Source organism: Anoplophora glabripennis, unplaced genomic scaffold (assembly GCF_000390285.2).
Source record: "Anoplophora glabripennis isolate ALB-LARVAE unplaced genomic scaffold, Agla_2.0 scaffold126, whole genome shotgun sequence".
NCBI classification, from domain to species: domain Eukaryota; kingdom Metazoa; phylum Arthropoda; class Insecta; order Coleoptera; family Cerambycidae; genus Anoplophora; species Anoplophora glabripennis.
Window position 1 is genome coordinate 801,560 of NW_019416477.1, and position 21,753 is coordinate 823,312.

The 21,753-nt window shown below is 34.9% G+C and overlaps 1 protein-coding gene across 1 annotated transcript in view; it reads left to right on the top strand.

Annotated features, from left to right (window-relative positions):
• LOC108906174 (laminin subunit alpha-1-like) overlaps positions 1-21,753 on the top strand; it is a 249,566-nt gene that overhangs the window by 168,833 nt on the left and 58,980 nt on the right. The window contains exons 7-8 of the mRNA XM_018709372.1: positions 8,870-9,106; positions 18,384-18,683. Coding sequence (XP_018564888.1) covers positions 8,870-9,106; positions 18,384-18,683 — 537 coding nt within the window. The remainder of the gene's footprint in view (positions 1-8,869; positions 9,107-18,383; positions 18,684-21,753) is intronic.

The following is a 21,753-nucleotide window of genomic DNA, read 5'->3' on the forward strand; positions in this document are numbered from 1 at the left end:
TTCATTATTTGGCTTAGGTCTCTTGTTCCATATCACCTAATAGATACAAAAAGGCATAAATAATACATACAGTTCAAGTACTACGAAAGAACCCTGAAATATTTGTGGTTATGGTAGGAATTGCGATTTTTAATATCCAAATATTTTTCGTCATTCCACTTTCACAACAAAACATTCCATTAAAAATCTGAAATATGCGTAGCAGTTGTGAAGACAACGGGCGAAAAATATATTTCAAATTTATTTATCTGCTTGTGTATTTATTCGATTTAACTTTTCATGGTTCCTTTTGAAATTCAGACCACATGTTATTTAAAAGATAATTTGTAAATTAGTGGCTCTATTGAAATAATTCATTTTGCTAAATATTAATTCAGCAACATACAAGGTAGTCAGCAATTTAACATTATTCCATGTGAAAAAAATCATATTAAAAATTCACGCAAGAAGTAATTTTAATAGATAACACAGGTTTTTAATTAAAAAGTAAACATTTTTTATTTATTCATAAAGTATACATACGCTCCTTTTTGTCGAAAATTTCTGACCGTTTTGCATAAATACTGAATTTCGTTGATACAGCACTCAATTTCCTCCTTCAAGGCGTGGGTGGTCGTGAACTTGTTGGCATAAACTTTCGACTTCAAAAAAATCCTAAAAAAAGTCCAACGGTCCAAATTAAATCGCTGGCGGCCAATTCTGATCACCGAAACGGGAAATTACACGACCAGAAAATGATTCATGCAGTAGTTAAATTATTTCCCGAGCTGTATGGCATGTGGCACCGTCTTGTTGAAACCACATGTCGTCTACATCCATATCTTGCAGTTTAGGTACAAATAACTGGATTATCATGTCGCGATAGCGAGTACCATTAACTGTTATTGCCTGACAAGCCGCATTTTTGAAGAAGAATAGTCTGATGATTCCTCCAGGCCAAAATCAGCACCAAACAGTGACGCTGTTTATGAATTTGTTTTTCAACAATCACTCGTGGGCTTCATGAACTCTAAGTGCGACAATTTTGTCAATTAACGAAGCCATCGAGATGAAAATGAGCCTCATCGCCGAAGATGATTTTATTCGAGAAATCACATCCACTTGTTGTTCATAATCCAACTCTCTTCGCTCTGCGTGGTCAGTAGGCTTCAGTTCTTGAGTCAATTTAACTTTGTAGGCGTGAAAATTCAAATCTTTCGTGGGAATACGCCGTAGAGATCTTCTCGAAATGTCCAATTTTTTACCACGGTGCAGAATTGATGTTACTGGACTCGGCAACACTCTCCGTGTTTGGAAATATAAATTATCTACTTTTTTAAACTATTAATCGATTCCTTGTTTTATTTTAGGAATTTGGTTAGTTCAGTTTATTTTTTTATTAAGTTTTATTTTGTGTAATATTTCTATAACTTATTTTTGTAGCGATTATTATATTGTCGTAGCTTAGCAATGTAAGATATTTCTGGTTAGGCAAAACTAAATTTATAAAATAAATCCTTTTACTAATAATTTTGGCACAAAGGATTATTTATTTCTTTTCAATGTGGCAGAGATACCTAATCAAATAAAAAGAGTACACATAATAGTGTTAAATTTACTGTAATTTATACTGTCAAAATATTTTTGAATCATGTGTATAATAAAAATAATAATCTGTTCTGTAACATATATCTTTAGAACACCTAGTGACTGAAGTAAATAAACTATAAGTCTATCTAAAAATTATTGATAGCTGAACGACCTAAAAAAATGTAAAATAAATGTTAATAGTGGTCTCAGTCGCGGCGAAGTTTTTCCAGAGTCACCGTTGAAGATACCGACAGCGAAGAACGAAGAAACGTTTGAAAGTATTCGAAACGACCAATTACAAAGGCCGCTATCTAACCCCAGAAGAAGCTGGCCTAGTTGTTCTGATAGCGAGTCCACCCCCACAGAACCCAGTCTCAGGTCAAAGATTCCTAGCTGAGGTTATTATCTATTATTGGAACTTTATTAAAACAAAATGTATCCATACATTTCCAAACGCGCCTCTCGTGAGTATAAATCCGTCGCTATCACAAGTCTCTCTTAAATATTTATAAAGTAAACTTATAAATTGAATTTGAATGGCTATTTTAATGGGACAAGTATTCATTGTGAGACAAAATGCTGCACCCATCAGTATGTCACTAAAATTCATCGCCAAATACAGAGAACATCGCACCGACTTCAAATAGTTCTTTTTAGAACACTGTGCTATATATCAAAGAACGATAAATTTCGACACGATTTGTGCATCAAAAGAACAGCAACACTACAGGTTCGAATGTGGAATAAAAGATGGTTGTGTTTTTGCGAAACTCCACGTTCCAGTTAATACTTATTACCCATAATTTTTTAAGAGTCTTCTGTAAAATCATCAGTTCGAATTATACATACGATAACGTAATTTGTGAAAATTTGCAGATTACAACGATTTTACTTACGAGTGTAATAACAAATACACAATCCATTCTATGATTCCCATAGACAAACAATTACTGCTATAATTACGACTAAATCCTGTGTAAACATATAACAAACGTCATGTATTATGTACTAAGGCGAAGAAGTAAAAAATCGATTTTTAATTTAGTTACTGATATTGGAAAAATACTTTTTCAAAAATCGCTTCTAATTCTTTTAATATTTTTTTTTGCCATGACATAAAGGAATGGTTTAGTTTAGACCATATTCCAGAACTTTACTTCCAATTACATATTTTCAAATACGTGAAAAACTACTAATATTGAATGAAACTGAAGCATTTTTAGGCCGATGAGGATAAAAACTTTTCTTTTTTATGATAAATATAGGTATAAGGTGTCCCAGATAACGTGTACAATAGAAGACCACAGATTCGTGGACCCTAAATAGGCAGATTTAGGCCAATTCACCTATTTCTAAAATCTCTTCGTTTGGCCGCTTGATGGCCTCAAAGTTAGTAAAAATTTTTTGAATTTTGTAAATAATTCGAATACGCATTATTCGATTTTGATTATTTTTGGAGTGTGACCTTTTGCTTTCAATCTGCACATGTTGGTATTATAATTTTTAAAACTTACAACTCCTACAAAATTGATGTATGGTGATAATATCCGTTCATAACTTCTTCCTCTTTCGGCCAATAATGACAACTATTTTATATTTGGTAGGTGATATTATTTGGGAAGTTTTTGGGCCTCTTGTAGAATTTTGATTAAATGAGCGGTTTGAGTACAAAAAACTATTTTTTAAATATATACATTATCTTGCCACCCATATTACAATACTTAACAAAGTGCTAGTAGGCTCTGATTTTGTAGGTTGACTGTAATTTCAGTTTGCTCGTGTTTGGGATAGCATTATTATTGGCCCTATTATTCTACCCAATAGACTGAATGGGGATTTCTATTTAGAATTTTTGCAAAACCCGAGTTGTTGGAAAATGTGTCATTATTACTAAAAGCTAACAAGTGGTTTATGCATGATGACGCTCCACCACATTTCACTGTAAATGTCCGGCAGTATCTGAACCATAGATTCCCTCGTCGATGAATCGGTAGAAGGAATAATTTCCTGTTAACTGGCCTGTATATTCACCAGACTTAACAACTTCCGACTATTGTCTTTGGGGCACTCTGAAAACAACAGTGCATTATTCCACATCTAACACTGAACTGAGTTGTGGAGGCACCTTTGTTGTTGTCATTTTGAACAGTTTTTATAAGTCGTAATTTTATAACCCCAACTTTATTACTTTTATTTCCAGCATTTTGTATTGTATTTGAATGTTTTTACGAATTATTTCAATAAAATTAGGCAAGTTGTAAATAACTCTTAATTCGTCGTATGTGTGTATAATTCGCAGGTACAATGACTTAAAGATCAAACTGAAATTACAGCCAACCTACAAAATCAGTGACTACTAGCACTGTGTTAAGTATTGTTATATTGGTGGCAAGATAATGTAGACATTTAAAAAATATTTTTTTGTACCCAAACCGCTCATTTAATCAAAATTCTGTAAGAGATCCAAAAACTTCGAAATGGTATCACGCATCAAATAAAAAATAGTTGCCATTATTGCCCAAAATAGGAAACAGTTATGAACGGATATTATCACCATACATCAATTTTGTAGGAGTTGTGCGTTTTAAAAAACACTTTGTATAACATCAAAATTTGTAGATTGAAAGCAAAAGTCCACACCCCAAAAATAATCGAAATCGAATTCAAGATTCAGATTCAAAAAAAATTTTCCGAACTTCTAAGCCATCTAGCGGCCAAACGAAACGATTTCGGATACAGATGAATTAGCCTAAATCTGCCTATTTTGTGTCCACGCATCTGTGGTCTTCCGTTGTACACGTTATTCTGTGACACCCTGTATATAAAAGAGTGTTTGAGCAAAACATTTTTGCATTTTGCAGGTCTGCTCTCAACTTATTTTCATGTTTTCTATTATGTAAGCGATTAATAAAAAATTATGGTGCACTTCAATTTTATTTTTTACAATTTAGAAAATAAAGATGGAAAATAAGCGTCAGATTAATGCTCGTAGTATTCAAGGAATTTCTTCTTTTACATTCCTGGTTTCAAATATTTATTTAAAGAGGCCGTAAAAATCAACCGTAGACCTGCTAGTTATCAAAACCACTTCATAAAGATTGTCTCTAAATATAAGTGGAGCCCGCAGATAAAATTTATAAATAAACACATTTTCGAGCGGCCAATTCGAAATTACCTGCCATCCATCATCTGCTCCACGGTATATCTTGCGAGCATCACGGAAGGGAATTTTTGGAGAACAATGAGATAGTCCGACCCGCTAAATTGCTCGCTCGTGATCGAAATTTCTGCACGGCTCGCGAGCTAAAAGAAGCGAAAAGTCGCAGACATACCATATAAGATCAACCCAGCGCCACTGCCTTTCCGAGAACCGCGCTGCGACGGTCGACACAACTACAATCTGTATTTGGTATTATTTGATAGTTATCGTGTGGGAATCCTATCAATCCGGAGGCCTTCTCCATCCACCGATGTCCATAATCGTTGTCGGGTACTTGATAAACATGAAATCGAACTACGACTTCTGGCAATGGGGCTCGTTAGTAGCTAAGAACGGCAGAAAAGAAGGCGCGCAAGTGATCACGGCGATAGTAAATTATCCTATGTTTATATTAACACGTTCGTGGATTGTACGACTTTGTACACCCTTAAGAAACTTAATTTTAGTGTGTAACTACAAGGGGAAAAATTATATAAAAAATTTTCACAATTGTAAAACCATAATTTATATATGTAGAAAATACTACTATCTATAATTTGTGTCAAACATTACCAGCAAATTTAACTTTACTACATTTTTTTAAATATATTCTCTCTGTTTTGCATTACTGCTGTTTTAAAAAAAAAAATATGCGTTTATAAACATTCTAGAAAAAAATATATACCACAAATTATTACAGATATAGATTTTATTTAGACAATCATCATATTAATTAAAATTGCAAAAACAACAGGCACAAATATGTATAAGAAGAAAATAATAAAACCTATAAATAACACAAACAGTATTCAAGTTTAGTCAACAAACCAATTTGGAAAGCACTGTTAAAGATGAACTTATTACGTCTTTACCATATCACTATCATTTTATTGCCGATAAGTGCTAATTAATAAAAAAAATTAACACTGTATTATATATTCCATATTGAAGTAAGGATAGATACCAAGAGCAACATTTAACCCGTCTGCACCATGCCACAGAACTAAAACAAATAAATACCAGAAGAAAGTCACAAGTCTAACAAAAAACCCTTACTGCGCTTACCAAGGTCAAATCTATCTCAATAATATTTTTCAAATTTCTATGTTTAAATAAAAATATTGCAGTACTTAAAATATATTTTAGTAAATACATTCTTAATATTGCCTTATATTACAAACACAGGGGTAAATATAAATTGTACAATTTCTAAGAACAATATTAACATGTAAATACATTTTTCTGTGGAATTATACGAAAATATTTTTATGCATAGTTACATAGTCTTGCACAAAATGTAAGAGCGCAGTAATGTGGTAAGGCATTTTTTATCATGTAAAATGGTCTTTTGATATATTCTATACTTAGTTACAAAAAGCATAATAAAACGAATAAATATAATTACTGCATTACCAGAGCTGTTTTGTATACTGTAAAACAAATTAGTGAAATAAAATAAATAAATAGAATAAACATAACATGATATCTCTAGCTATGGAAACATACAAAAAAAAAACAAATTTAAAACGTCAAAACTGTTAAAACGAAAAGCCAAAAAAAGTTCAGAAAATGAAAACAGTGGATTTTAGAAACGCTAAAAGTGCGCGATATTAAGTGATGTGTTTTTATATTTTCTATGTCCACTTTTTTCAGTGTGATATTTTTTGGTTCGGTATAACTATTTTCATAAAAATAACCCTTGACTGTTACCTTTGGCACAAGGGTTTATTTAACTAATTTACTGAAATTTTTGCACAGGTAGCAAAATATCCAAAAAAATTAAGAAAACAACGAAAACTATGTCACAAATATATATCTTCAAACAATAAATTATTGAAAATTCACTCAACATGCACTCAATAGTGTATCAGTTTCTGTCCACACCTGATTGAGTGAAATTTTCACTCTACTAGTATGAGTACAACTGAAATTTTATGAATGAAACTATTTCTGCAGAAATGAATAATTTTACTCAAATATGAGTTTCTGTTAACTATCTAGTGAGTGACATTTTACTCTATTTTAGCATGTAAAAACAATCAAGAGTTTACTTTTTCTGTAATAGGTTTTACTCAGAGTACTTTATGCTTATTATCATGAAGTATCTCAAATTTAGAAAGAATCAAGATTGCGCAGATATTTGTCAAATATACAGGGTGTGCCGTTCATGTTTCAAAAAAAACTGGTGTACAAGTTCATGCATCATGGAAAAATAATAGGGGTAGTTTATGTAAAGTTTTTTTCTTAGACGCCCTGTTTTCGAGATACAGTGTGTTGAAGTTGTTACCTTCCAAAAGGTTTTCCTTAATTATCTTTAAATCGGCTGAAGATAAAAATGTCAAAATTTGTACATGAGTAAACATCAACTATGCGTTAAATGCTACCGAATTTCGACAAGTATTTTTTATTTTGTAGTATCCTTTAGAGTTTACAGAACCGTTTAGAAATGTAATAAATTTTGACTTCTAACATACTTTTTCGGCAACACTGCTTTTCAGAAAGAAACCGTTTGCACATTATTCTTAACGCACAATTAATTTATGTTTACTCGTGTACAAATTTTGACATTTTTATCTGGAAAGTAACAACTTCAACACCCTGTATTTCGAAAACAAGGCGTCTAAGAAAAAAAACTTTACATGAACTACCCCTATTATTTTTCCATGAGGAACTTGCACACAAGTTTTTTTGAAACATGAACGGGACACCCTGTATAAGCATAACTAACAGATGAATCCATTTATCGATCCTTTAGAATTTAAAATCAGTACCACTTGACTTATACGATTGCCCGATTTAGATTCATAAGTATAATCAACATAAAGAGCAAGTCGTAAAAAATGTTAACATTGGCCCTACGTTAGCCATAAATTTTAAATCACTGGCTTTATAAATACAGTTGCATGTGAAGTCTACATTATTTCTAGGTTTATATTTACCTCGCTTGTAGTACTGTCATATCACTAGCTAATGCCTCGAAAATTGCCTGCCTTTCCAATCGATCCTGAACGATTAAAAGCTAATGTGTACTATAATTTCGAATATTCAAAAAAGATTCGCAACGACGACGAAAAATGCTTCTCTACTACCATCAAAGACTTGTCTAGACTCACCGGTCATCAAATCTTCGCTATACTTTCGAATATTCCACTCAGGTCGCCCTAGCTGATCGGTAGAAGTTTCATGCCATCTGAGACAGAATCGAATTCAAATCCCACTAAGCGAATTTTGTAGTCTGCAAGGACTGCGTTCGAGCGTCGACCCAAAGGATGTGCTATTAATTATTCAGGATCTAGTTTTTGGTGAAACCGCGAAATTAGCTTCAGGCCTCCATAGCTCTTTTTACATACTCATACAGCCCGTCCTGTATTTATTAACAAAATTGATTTTAATCGAATTTTATTTTCTGTGCTAAGTTCCGGCTCTCTTTTAGTTTTTACTAGATAAAACTCCCAGTCATTATCAACCTGCGGTTTGTACATGATTGTGTATTCTCTGAATACAAAAGTCAGCAAAAGACATAAAACATTGTGAAATGAATAATACAGTAACTAATTGTCACTAAAAAAAACAATTCAAATGCAAGCTATCGTAAAGGAAGGACGACCATCGTGGGGTTTCCTACTCAAGTTCGGCGTTCCAGGAGGTTGGTCAAAGCCGTGGCCGAGTCTCTTTCGACGGCGGTTCATCATGAGGCGTGTGTACGTCAGTACCATTTTGCTCATTGCGTTGACAAATTGGCAGTGCCAACAGCGGCCAATTGTCATCGATAGTCGCTTGTACAATTTATTGTGTATTTGTATTTACAGCTGCTAGTAACTTTTTTTAATGCGTTGACTCATTCGAAATGAAAAATTTTGTACCTCTTTGCATAAAACGAAATACTTGTTAACTGGTTTAAACAAATGATTTGAATAACAAAAAAATGAGAAATAGCCCATTCTAAACAGTTGTTATTGTCATTTGGAAGCATTTGAACAGGATAATGCGGCTCTACGGCAATCTAGCCGTGCAATATTTATCCAATCGTTCCAATCGAATTACCCCCGCAACAGATAATCGGAAAACAAATATTTCACCACCGCTTCCTGTCAATTTCAGCACCCCGAGTGCGAGTGCGGCCACAACACGTGCGGCCCGAACTGCGAGAGGTGCTGTCCGATGTTCAATCAGCGCCAGTGGGGTTCGGGCACCTCCAGAGATGACCGCCAGTGCCTGCCCTGTAATTGTCACGGACACGCCACCAGCTGCCACTACGACGAGGACGTGGACAAGAACGGGCTCAGCATGGACGTGCACGGGAATTACCAAGGAGGAGGAGTCTGCGATAACTGTTCGGTAAGATAATTGTACAGAGTATCCAATGTTCACTTTACAGGATGTTTCATTTTGAGTGGAATCACAGAACATGTTGAACAACGACGAAAGCTTAGTTTCCTGGTACATTTGTGGGTTATAAAAAGGTTCAAGCCTAATTTGCATATGGTGTTTTAATTTTATTAATTTCGTACTTAAATTCCTTTACGCGTCTCCTTTTTTTTGTCCACCGCTAGGCATACGCACATCATGGGTATTTGATTGATTTTTGCAGCGAATTTTTCATATTTGAACGATTTCTATTGTCCTTTATATTTCTGTTGTTATAAGAGGTATAAAAAAGTGTTCATACGACCGGAATTTCCAAGGAGGAGAAATCTGCGATAATTGCTCCGTATAGTATTTCCGAAGTCAATTGAACATGTATAAAAACGCCTAGCAATAAAATTTAATGAGTTTCATAGGCCTCCCTAAAAAAGTTTTCTGCTAAATGTAAAAAATAATATTAATATGTATATAATGTGCAGAACATTTCTAACAACACATTTTAATCATTTATGACACATCAAATCAAAAAACATTTACACTTTCATTAAAATATATTACTGCTTGCCAAGAACCAACGGGAAAGTATGAACATATCCTTGTCAGGAAAAGATGAGGAAAGGTTGTTAGTTTAGGTTAGAAAAGTTATTAAATAAAAATCGACAATAAAATAATTCCGTATTCTTGCACTGCACTGCTAGGCAATTTGTCAGCAACTGAAATTTATGGCCCAGTCGCCCAGTGCAGCTGTGTTAGTGCGGCGTTTGCCCGCGCGTGCATTCTTCAACTGGTCGTATACATTTCTACCACCACCTGCACGTTTAGCTCGACCAGACCTGTATATGGGTATGGCTAAATAAATATGGGAACAAGTTTTTCAAATATTTCAATGCCGAATTGCTGTGTAGCGACTGAATCTGGTACATACTGCCTAGCTCTTTGGTCATCAGTTGAGATCGGAAAGACTATAACAATTATTGTGCAGGATATCCAAAAAAATCTTCTGTAAAGGATAGAACATTTTGGATAGGTTTGCAGAGAATAGGTTAGGCAATGATGGAAAGAAACTAATTTAAGCATCTCATACTCTTGTTCGAGCTTACTTTCGAGGTACAGCTGTAGACAATAAAAGGTTCCAAGCTAAACTGCAATTTTTTGAATTTGGACTATTCTGCTATCGCTTTTATCTTCGCCTTTGTAAGAGGTACCTACCAAAAATGTTTAAACGATTTGTTATATCATTTTGCTCACAGAACAGAGTGACGTATTCAGTTTTTACTTAGTTTTATATTTTTGGAGACATATCACTAAAGTCTATCCCTGCAATATATTGTTTTTTTTTCATTTTCATTTTTCAAGAGAATTTGTTATTAAAAATACATGCTGGAAACTCTCTGAATATCTAAATATTGTTTTAGTACTTATTTCATTGTTATTTTTAACGTGAGCAATATATTTTGCATAAGCAAAAATAAAATTATAGATGTGTAATATTTATTATTTTATTTAATGTTATGCATTAATATTAGACATCTTAAAGTAGTATCTATAGTACTGTTAAAAAACCTGCAATTTATAACCTCCATCGTTTCTTAGTAATATAGATAACGAGCTAAATATCAAAGTCAAGAAAGTGCGCCGCTAAATAATGCTGACATTAATGGGATTAGTGGAGCCATCGACATTTTAGGTACTCGGCAGAGGGTATATTTTATAGAGGATTGTAAAAATCGATGGTACAGTTTACAGAGAGAAAGTGTAAACCACAGAACGAAATTAAAGCACCGGCAATATGTTATTTTGCGGCTTAATCTGCCAGCAATTAATTTTCTCCTTTCTTCTGTACACTTCTGTATAAAAAATGTTGTACTTAATTATATGAAGTTGAATTCTTTCTATTAGGAGATTTACTTGGTAATTAGGGAAGGAAATATTACGAAAATTTGTCGGTGAATTATGACCACAGGATAAATGTTCTCCACCAGCAATTTAGAGAAATGCTAAATAAATTCGAACAAGCTCTTAGTGTAAGCTAGAACAAACAGCATTTTAATAATAAATGTCAATAATTCTATTACAAAACAAATCCCTTAAAAAGTTTTAACGAACTTACATGCTATCAAACTTATTTTAAATAATTATCTAGCTCGTTCAATATTTTATACACATTTAGGTTATTATGTAGATCAGCAGGACTTTTCCTAATGTACTTACCATAAAAATGCGTAATGGTTTATTACAAAAATTGGCAACCAATATTTTCCTTATTTTTATTAATTAGGACAGTAATGAAGAACGGTTGTCGAAAGATGCTGTCAAATCAAAACATGTTATTGCTTTTAATTAATTATTTTACATATTGGACAGCAACGAAGCTGTTTGAGAGAGAAAAATCATTGACTCATTGTATCTTCTATAATAATATGTAAATTACCCTATGTAAATTGTATTCTTTCAAAAGGCATTATAAGCTATTATACAGATTATATGATTGACATCAATTTTGACAGAGACAATTACAACAATTGCATTGAAGATTGTAGATGTACGAAGCAGATAAATCATTTGTTTCTACTTTCTACTGCAACCAACCACCTTATTCATCTTCCTTTAGCTTTCCAATTAGTTTTTGCAGTTTTGACAGCAGCACTTCTACATAGCCAACCACAGATCTGTTAGCCAACTTTACTAAGATGTTGTCTGAGTATACAATGTTTTGTTAGCAGTCCTGTTATCGTCTTTATCTGTATTGGTTCAGCAGGTCTGATGCATCTCCTTCGATGATTCTTCTTGTTTGACCTCTGTCTAGGAGTTTCCTACCATCATTTTTGGGTGTTATATTTTATACATTTCCGGATGAATCTCTTGATAACACAGCTAACAATGCCTCAGAGGAAGATAAAGCAACTAAACAGTTCCGTATCTGTTTGGATTTGATCCGTTGTGAGCTTCTGGTATGATTGTCTTTAGTGCTGCCTGACTGTTCAAGTAAATAACAATTCGTTGTTTTTTTTTACGTTAATCTCAATTAACTTCACTGCACAGTATTGAAAACTCCGTCTGAGAGACTGTGCGACATATTACTAACTAGGGAAACTTGATCCCTTCCCTTAGCCCCATATATTCCTGCTCCAACTCCTATTACTGATCGTATACTAACTTTTGGTATACTCCACCCTGAGTAATCTATAACATACAGATCAAGTTTCTCCTTGAATGAAGATATGATGGTAGGTTCAACAAAACCTCTAGAGTTGTAGGTATGATTTTCATAGTCCTGTAATACTCAGACAACCTAGCCTTTGAATACTACCCAAGAACCTTTCCACTTCGTCCACCATACTACCGCTCCATACGCTAAAATTGTGTGGACACGAGGACTGATGCCCAATTCCTCCGCGTAGTTTCCTGCATCTTTCCGGATTGAAACTGTGTCAATGTAATAATACCGTGTTTCTGGTAGAACCAGAAAGTACTTTGCGTCTTTAGTGTATAGAGTCTCCAGTCCACTAAACCGCAGCTTCACGAAACATTATACATTTTTATACTCATTAATTGGAATTATTAAAAATAATAATTACACTATTTAATCATATAAAATATTACAGACTACTATTTTTTTCATTCCAAGGATGCAGTTGAAAAGAGGGAAAATTCTTTTGTTTTTCATATATGAAAAACAGTAATTTATGTTAAAAAAATCCGGTTATCTTGAAATGTAGGCCCAAAAATGTAGTTTTTGTACATTTCAACTCTATAAAAATATCATCTTACAAGTGGTCGAAACGCTTTCTGTCTTGCGTGTTCCAGTCTCTGGATCGGTAATTTGGGCGCTGCTTAACTGACAACGTAGTTAAGAACCAAATAACTACTGCAGAATATTTCTTTGCAGAGGTCACCCTATACATGTTGGTTCATTTAAAACTATATTTTGGTACATTTGAATATAAGTAGAATTTTTTAAAAAGAATGATTTTTTTCAACTCTATCCACAGACAAAATGTACAACGTCATCTTAAAAAATTGGGTATTAAAAATAAACTTTTACAGGTCCCAGCGATTCTTAAAAATAAAAAATACCTAACTCTTCCCTTACTCTATCAAATATCACTTTACAGTTAGTTGTACCATCTAAAATTTGAAAAAAAATGAAACCTAAAAATGAAAATAAACCTGTGTGCATAGAAAGCGGCCCACTGCACTGCAAACTTTTGACTTTAATTGTATATACAGGGTGAGTCATTAATAATGGTACACAGCTTAATGGCAGATTGTTAACGTCAAAATATAGCGATTGAGCTAAACATGCCTTATTGCCTTAATCAATTGTTGCTCATTTTCGTTCTACAGGGTTGAAAAAAAAATTTCTGTTTTTTTGCTATATTTTACGTATGTATGGATCGATTGTTTTGAAAATTTGTAGTTTTACGTTTGTTGAGATGGCAAATGCGAATATGCAAACAGTGTTGGGGTCACCTCGAGGGGGCGCTAGTTATACTGTTATTAATGTTAAAATATGTCAATGCATCAATGCATGAGACAAATTGACTTTTTTATTATTAAAGGAAATATGGTTATTGACAATTATCTAAATTTACACTTAATTTTTAATAATGGGTATGACTCGCTCTTGCCCTAATAACATCCCTCATACGATTAGGCATAAATCTTTTCAAGTTCGCTATTGTTTCATTCCATAAATGTTCAATTGGATTTAGGTCGGGAATGCATGCTGGCCACTCCATAACCCGAAAACCTACTTCTGATATGTAATCCCGCACGATTCTTGCGGTGTGCGGCCTCGCAATGTCATGCATAAAAATAAACTCGTCTCCAATGTAGTCGATGTACGGTGCAACATGAACTGCTAAAATTTCCGCGAGGTACCAGCACCCGTTAAACCTCCTCTCCCGTGACCACGATCGCCCCTAGTGATGAAACCTTAGTGATGAAAGCAGGGTTGGTTCGTACTTCCATAGAAATCGCGCCCCAAATCATGCAAAAACCGTCTCCATAAGCAATTCGCTCTTGAATGCAGCATTCTGCAAATCGTTCTCTTACCCTCCGGTACACTTTTAGTCTTCGGTCGCTACCATAGAGTTCTAGTTTCATCTGAGAACGGAACAGAGCCCCATTGTTCCAATGTCTAATTCAGACGATCCCGTACAAAACGCAGACGTGCTTGACTAATAGCCACTCTTCGCACTTCACGGAAGCAGCGGAAGGTTGCACTTGAACCGCATTAAGATGACAATTTCTTAATGTTATTGACACAATAAAGCGGTCATCACAAGCTGTTGTACATCGTTTTCTGCCGGTTCCAAATCGTCTATGGAAGGATCCAGTCTCCTCAAAACGTTGGCACACTCTTCGAACCGCTGTAAGTGTCATGTCCAATTGTAGAGCAACAACTCGTCCATTTTCGATTAAAGCAATAACTTGGGCGGGTTTTTGTGGTGTAGTATGCATTAATAGTATATTATTCAACGAGCGTATAATGATGGGTATTATTCATGAGGTGAAGTTTACGGCCACGAGCCGCAGGCGAGTGGCCTAAATCACCGAGTGTATAATAACCATTATACGGGAGTAGAATACTATACTTTATCCACGACTACTAAATATTTTTGTTGATTTTTTTTTGAAATGTTTCGAAAAACATGGTATGTTAAGAAACATATATACGACTCGCACGAATGAAGTCGCTGATGGCTCAGTGTAGATGCTCTTTACCTTCCAACCGCGGGTCCCGGGTTCGAATCCGGTCTAGGAAAATTCACTTTTTTAATTTTTTTTTTATATGTACAGCACTGAATTGAAAATATTTAGTGGTTTACACGATAAAATTTTAAAAACGGATTGTTTGTAGCAGAACAATATAATATTATAGCTAAATTAAGGAAGCATCTGACAGTAGTGATTAATGACTCATTAATCACTGCCGTGATTAATGGGTATTATTAAGGTCGAGCAAACAGACGTATAATGGGTACATTATACAATAGTCGTGGATAAACACTTTAAAACTATTGAAATTATGAAAAATGAATAATGTACAAGTTCCAATTGGAAAGGCAATAATATCGATTTGTCCTGAGTTTGTTATTCTTGTTATAACCACCAGTACCACCACATAAATACAATTCATTTGTTTATCGGTTGCTACGCATATAAACGGCAAGCACCCTTGATAAATTTAAGCTCGTATTAAAGCATATTAAATTATCTTTCAAACACCATATTTCCTTTTTAATCTGATAAATAGTTTAAACAATATATACAGGATGTTCCACCTAAGAAGGATCATTCTGTAACTCTGTAACTGTCAAATTTATAAAAAATAGACTTAATAGAAGCTGTCTCGATTCATATGGGTCATGTAAATAAAATATTTTTAGCTTTACAGGGTGTTCCATTTCGCGTGGGCTGTACATAACTTTGTTATTTAAAATGGAACACCCTGTATATTGCGGTTTTTAATTGCTTGGTTAATATTAGGTAGAGTTTATTAAATGTACATGGTGTTTAAAACTTACCGTTTTTTTAATAAAATCACGATATCAGCTCTCTAAATGAGGCTAGATAGCGTCTAAACCTACCATTTAAATTGGTAAAACTTTTTTTTCAAATGGAATGATGGGTCATCAATTGTCATGGGTGAATGCCCTTTCGACTGATACAAGATTGTCCATACTTATCTCTAACAGTTTTCCAGAAAAATCAAGTTCATTTCTAAAGTTCGAAAAAGTAGCGCTATATAGAGCTTACCAAAATGAATATCGGGGTTTTAAAGCTTTGTAGAAGTTATTACGGTTAACTTACAATTACAAAGTATACCTACATCAAATAAACGAGCAACTCAGTTTGTCCTACAAGTATTCGTGCGCGTGCGCATGCTCTGGTCTGGGGGTCAGCAAATCCTCACGAGATGGTACAGTTGCAACGAGACTCCCCTAAGTTAAATTATTTTTATGCCATATCCCGGCGGAAAGTGTATGGGTCTTTCTTTTACGCTGAAGCAACTGTAACTGGTGTTTCTTATCTTGATGTGCTACAAACAACAATGGCTATTGCCTCAATTATACGAAGCTGAACCAAAGAACTTTATTTGGCAGCCTCATTGGCATGCCTTGTTGTTCCCGACAGGTGGATTGGCCGCAAGGGGCCGGATGACAGAGTTTGTTTCGCATGTGCATTGTGTGTATGTGCCTCCGCTACCAGCTGACGTAAACGACCTACGACATAGGATTGAAGCTGCAGTTGCATCAATTACTCCAGACACACTGAGCAAGGTTTGGGACGAATTCGGCTATCGACTCGATGTGTGCCGTGTGACGGAGGGTGCTCACATTGCACACTTGTAGGACAAACTGTTTGAGTTGCTCGTTCATTTGATGTATAATTTGTAATGGTAAGGTCACTGTAATAAATTCTACAAAGCTTTAAAACCCCGATATTCATTTTGGTACACCCTGTATAACAGCGTCAAGAACGCCTTGCAATTATTGTATTAGTACAACGTCGATACATAGGATTTTACAAAAGCACAGCACAGCACATCCTTATCGCACCAAGAGTAACTAAAAGTAGACTTTCAGCGGAGACTATCAGTAGGCACTTGTGATGTTAAATCAAGATGATGATTTTTTAAACGGGTCATGTTCTCCGATGAGGCTACTTTTCATAAAAATGGTTTCGTTAATAGTCATAATTGCTATTATTATGACAGTAAATCCTCACCAATTCATTCATTTCAAGAAATTACGCCAGACGTGACCAATGCTGAACAGTCTTTTAAAAACCGAATTCGTGTGTGAATTAATCAAAATGGAGGACACTTCGAGCAATTGATGTAAATCAGCGGTCTAAGTATTCTTCTCCTTGTTGTATTCCTAGTGTGGGTACACATGTTTGCAAGTGACCCATATTTGAAAGCACAACGTCAAAAGCGCCGCAGGACGCCGCCGGACGAACCAGCGTTCCAAGAAAGACTGCTGGCGCCGGTCACCAGACGCGTACCCATGAACGACCGACTTCAAACACAAGGCACTCTCCAAGGACTCTCCAGCTAACCCTCAAACCGTCAACACGTCTTTTTTTCCACAATATAGTTTTCAATAAAACGGTTTATTATTACCGTTGAGAAAGCGTTTTATTTCTTGCTGTACAGCGAAAGCAACCCTCACTAGTTCCAATTTGTTTCGTTTTGCGTTTTGTTTTAATTGTTGTTAGTGGTTTACTTTTGTTTGTCAAATCACTTTTTAAGATGTGTGAAAAGTGGTTTTGCAAGGTCTTGTTGATACTGTTAGGTACTACTTTTTCAGACTTTAGAAAAGGATCTGATTTTTCTGGAAAACTGTTAAAGATAAGTATGGACAACCTTATACCAGTCGAAAGGGCATTCAATTTTGCATTTACCCATAACAATTAATATGGGTCATACCACTTGAAAAAAAAAGTTTCTCAACTCGTAAGATAATTAAATGAATAAGGTACACGTTTTGCTCACAGATGACAAGACAGAGTAATTTATGCCAAAACGAGCTGTGAAAAGTGCAGGTTTCTAACTCTTACGGTTTATATGCTATGTAGCCTCATTTAGAGAGCTGAAATCGTGATTTTTTTCAAAAACTGCTGAATATCTCGAAACCGGTAAGTTTTAAACATCATGTACATTTAATAAACTCTACCTAATATTAACCAAGGAATTCAAAAACGCAAAATGTGTTCCATTTAAAATAACAAGGTTATGTAGCGCCCACGCGAAATGGAGCACTCTGTAAAGCTAAAAATATTTTCTTTACATGACCCACATGATTCCAGGCAACTTTTATTAACTCCATCTTTTAAAATTGACAGTTGTAGAGTTACAAAAGAATCCCTCTTAGGTGGAACACCCTGTATAATTAAAGTTTGCACTGGGCCGATTTCTATCCACGCAAGTTTATTTTATTAAAAAATTTAGTAGATATTAAACTCTCTCCCGGTTTTCCTTTTTAATAACAACTAAACGACTAATACAGGCAGTCAATTTCGCCGGTACGTAATCAAATAAAACTGTTCGCTATTTCCGGGATTAAATTTGACACACCTCGTACATACACGAATTATGGGCCGAACAATGTCGGCACCGCTAATGAATTATATTTAATTAAACGCAGGCCGTAGCGGTTCCCAAAAACGCCGTCGTGTCGACGGCATTATTTGCTTACCTATTCCTGGCGTATAATTCATCCCCTATTTAATATTCAAGGATTATACCGCCGGTATAAACTGCGAGCACTGCATGCCAGGGTATTTCCGGCCGGAGGGGGTGCCCCCCGAAGCCAAGCAGCCCTGTTCGAGGTGCGAGTGCGACCCCACGGGGTCCGCGGGCACGTGTGTGCAGTATGGGGCCGAGGCCGGGCGCTGCGACTGCCTACCTGGTTACAGTAGCGAAAGATGCGATGCTTGCGCCCCCGACTATAGGGGATTCCCCAACTGTGAGCCCTGTCCGTGTGACCCGAAGGGAGTGCGCGGGATGGGCGACTGCGAGGGAGACTGCGTGTGTAAGGTGAGTTGACTTTAGAAGTAGGATTTTCCTGTTTGTATTTGTTCTGCTTATATCGTAAATACCTCAATGTAATAGATCAAAAATCGTTACCACCAAATTCCAGGACTCTAGTAATTGATAAAAAACTAGGAACGCTTCTACAAACGTTATACATTGTAGAATATTATGTAGATAAATATTGCTTTCTATCAATAGAATCGAATGTGTTTAAAACAGGGGTAAAAAAACAGTAGAAAAAACAGTAAATTCGACTTTTTGGTACAATAAAGTTGATATGTTTTTATGATAAATCAAATTATTGTCAGAGGCGTCGGCCGGTTATAGAGGTCTACCAATTACTCTCCAATAATCACTCTGTAGCGTTTGAAATGTGTGTATACACAAAATCTTTCATGTAACCCCTGAAATAAAAATCTAGTTATGCTATTCTGCTATTCTCAAATTTTTGTCTAAGAAGTTTTTATTTAGTTTACAAATTCTAATAATTATTATTAATATTTATTCTTCATAACTTTGTAGGCTTGTTTCTGAACAAATAAAAATCGACCTAACTGATACCATATACAGGGTGTTTCTGAAATAAATGGGTTCCTTGAAAAGGGTGATATAGGGCACGATTAAGAACAATTTTTATTAAGCAACTGATGGTCTAAAACACTACGTTTTAAATTTAAAAAAAATTTTCACATGAAGGTTTAAACAAATTTAAAGCCGTCCCTGGTGCAGCAGCCAGCTGTACCTTTGATATCGAAGTTGCCGCGCGCCCCAGTACGAAAACGCTGACGGCGGTTTTGACGGTTTAAATTTTGTGTTCGAAAATGCTGAAATTTATTCAAAACTCGTTTAAAAGTAACACAAAAATGAAACTCACAAACGAATTACTTACCAATAGACGATATGCTCTACAAATATTTTTCAAAGTTGTTTCCATTTGCTAATCAACATGTGACGGTCAAAATTAGTCCGCACACGTGCAAATACTCCCAGAATTTGTCGAATTTCATTAGCTGCAGGAAAAATACGCTGTTGAAGATCTGCGTTCGGTACAAATTTTGTTACATACACCTCCAAACAAAAAAATCCAGATGATTCATATCTGGATTTTCGTGCTGGCCAACGTACAGAGACATTTCGTCCCATCCACCTTTTCGGAAAGTTGGTATGAAAAAATTTACAAACTGCACGAGAAACTTGGGCGCGGATTTCTAAAGGGACGTTTGGAGTCTTCGTGTGTGATTAATTAATTACAAACATCATTTGGAGAACATATTTTATTTCCGTTTATTTAAATAAATGCCTGCTCCTGTATCTATTAAGAAGTTTAATCTGTTAGTTTTATCATAAATAAACATTCGACGACTTTGAAAATGTGTTCCGTGATTTGCCGCCTCAATTACGGAACGATTCAGTTTAACTGTTTCAAATTTAAAAATTATCACCACGGTCATTCACATTTAGTTGCTGTATCTTTGAATTTTTGATGATAATAACACTTTTTTTTTTTTTGTTTTTATTATAACCTCTATCTCTACTGTACTTCTGTATCTAAAATTTTGTCTATAGCCACTATAACTGGGACTAAAATTTCTGTTATTACTCATATTGTTCATTATTTGTGTTTGTAATACATTAATCTTAGATTCCAATTCTAGATTTTTATTTGTAAATGAGTCAAATAACTCTTTAAATTTACTTGTGAGCTTGTTTATACTCTTTAAAACTTGTAAAGTTAATGTATTGTCTGCCCTTGAATTATTATCAATATTATTTTCTTGTTTACTATTTATAATGTTTGAATTAATAACTGATATGTTAGTATATCTTTGTATGTTTCCCAATTTTTAACTGCTATATCTAAATTCTCATTTACTTTAACTTTTCCTGATACTGTTATAGCTACTGAAATAGTTTTTGGTACTCGTCTTTTCCACAATTTTAATAGTAATTCTTGACTAACTACTGCTGATCCCCCTACTGTCGTTGACATATCTCTGAAAAAAATCAGAGGATTTTCTATCTCCTATATCTGAACATGATAATAGCACATCTAAACGCTGCTCCTCACTAACAGTTTGCCTATTAATGATTTTCTCCTTTTTTGCATATAAATTATTATTTGGAGGGTTTTCAATAATATCAATGATATTTAACACAACTTCTAAAGGTAATGTAACAATGATGTTATCATATTTAACCCTATCTGATTTAATCTTGTTTAAAGCAAATTGGGCTTCTACTTGATAAAACCAAATTTCTGGGTTACTAATCCAAAATTTAGGTAATTTTAATGATGATGAAGCTATGTGATTTGTTTCATCGGACATTTCATTGACAGCACTATCATTATTATCAGAATCTGTCATGTTATTAATAATTAGTTGTATCTACTACAGTTACCAATGTATATATAAGTTACTTTTAGTTAAATTTCAAAAACCGAAGTATGGGAATATTATTTTTAAATTGCCAGTGTTGCGAGAAACAACTACTCCGCGGGCTATCTGCCCCGACCGGCATTGAATTATACTCGCAACACCTAGTGCAACAGTTAGGATCGCTCGTAAGTCTAACCCACCAGGCACAGACCGGTTTCGGACTTATTAGTCCTCATCAGTGTGTCATAGGTGAGACAACCGACGAACAATCCAGCTGTTATAGTGTCGCATACTCACGACAAAGAGGTACATAGTACGGGAATATTATTGTTTGCAACTTACATCCACTCCCATAGTTCACCTACAATTATTGCTTGCTGAGATCCGATATGATCTTCTTCACGACCACGAATAGCCCGGTTCCTTTTCTTGACTTTTGTTTCTCTTTTAGAGTTCCTTGCTCCTCGCTCGCCTTGATTTACGGATGATGACTGGAAGCTGACTGCTACTCCTCTACCGTTCTTCTAGTTTTCGTCCGAATTCTTCAAGCTGAAGATGGTTGCTGCCATTGCAGCTCCTTATTGCGGCCGTCTGTCTCTCGTTCAAAATTTCGTTAGTCACCAATTTTGCAGCCTTCGTATGTGATACGTTTCCAAGACTTCTAAAATTTGGTTTCTAGATAATATATCAAAAAC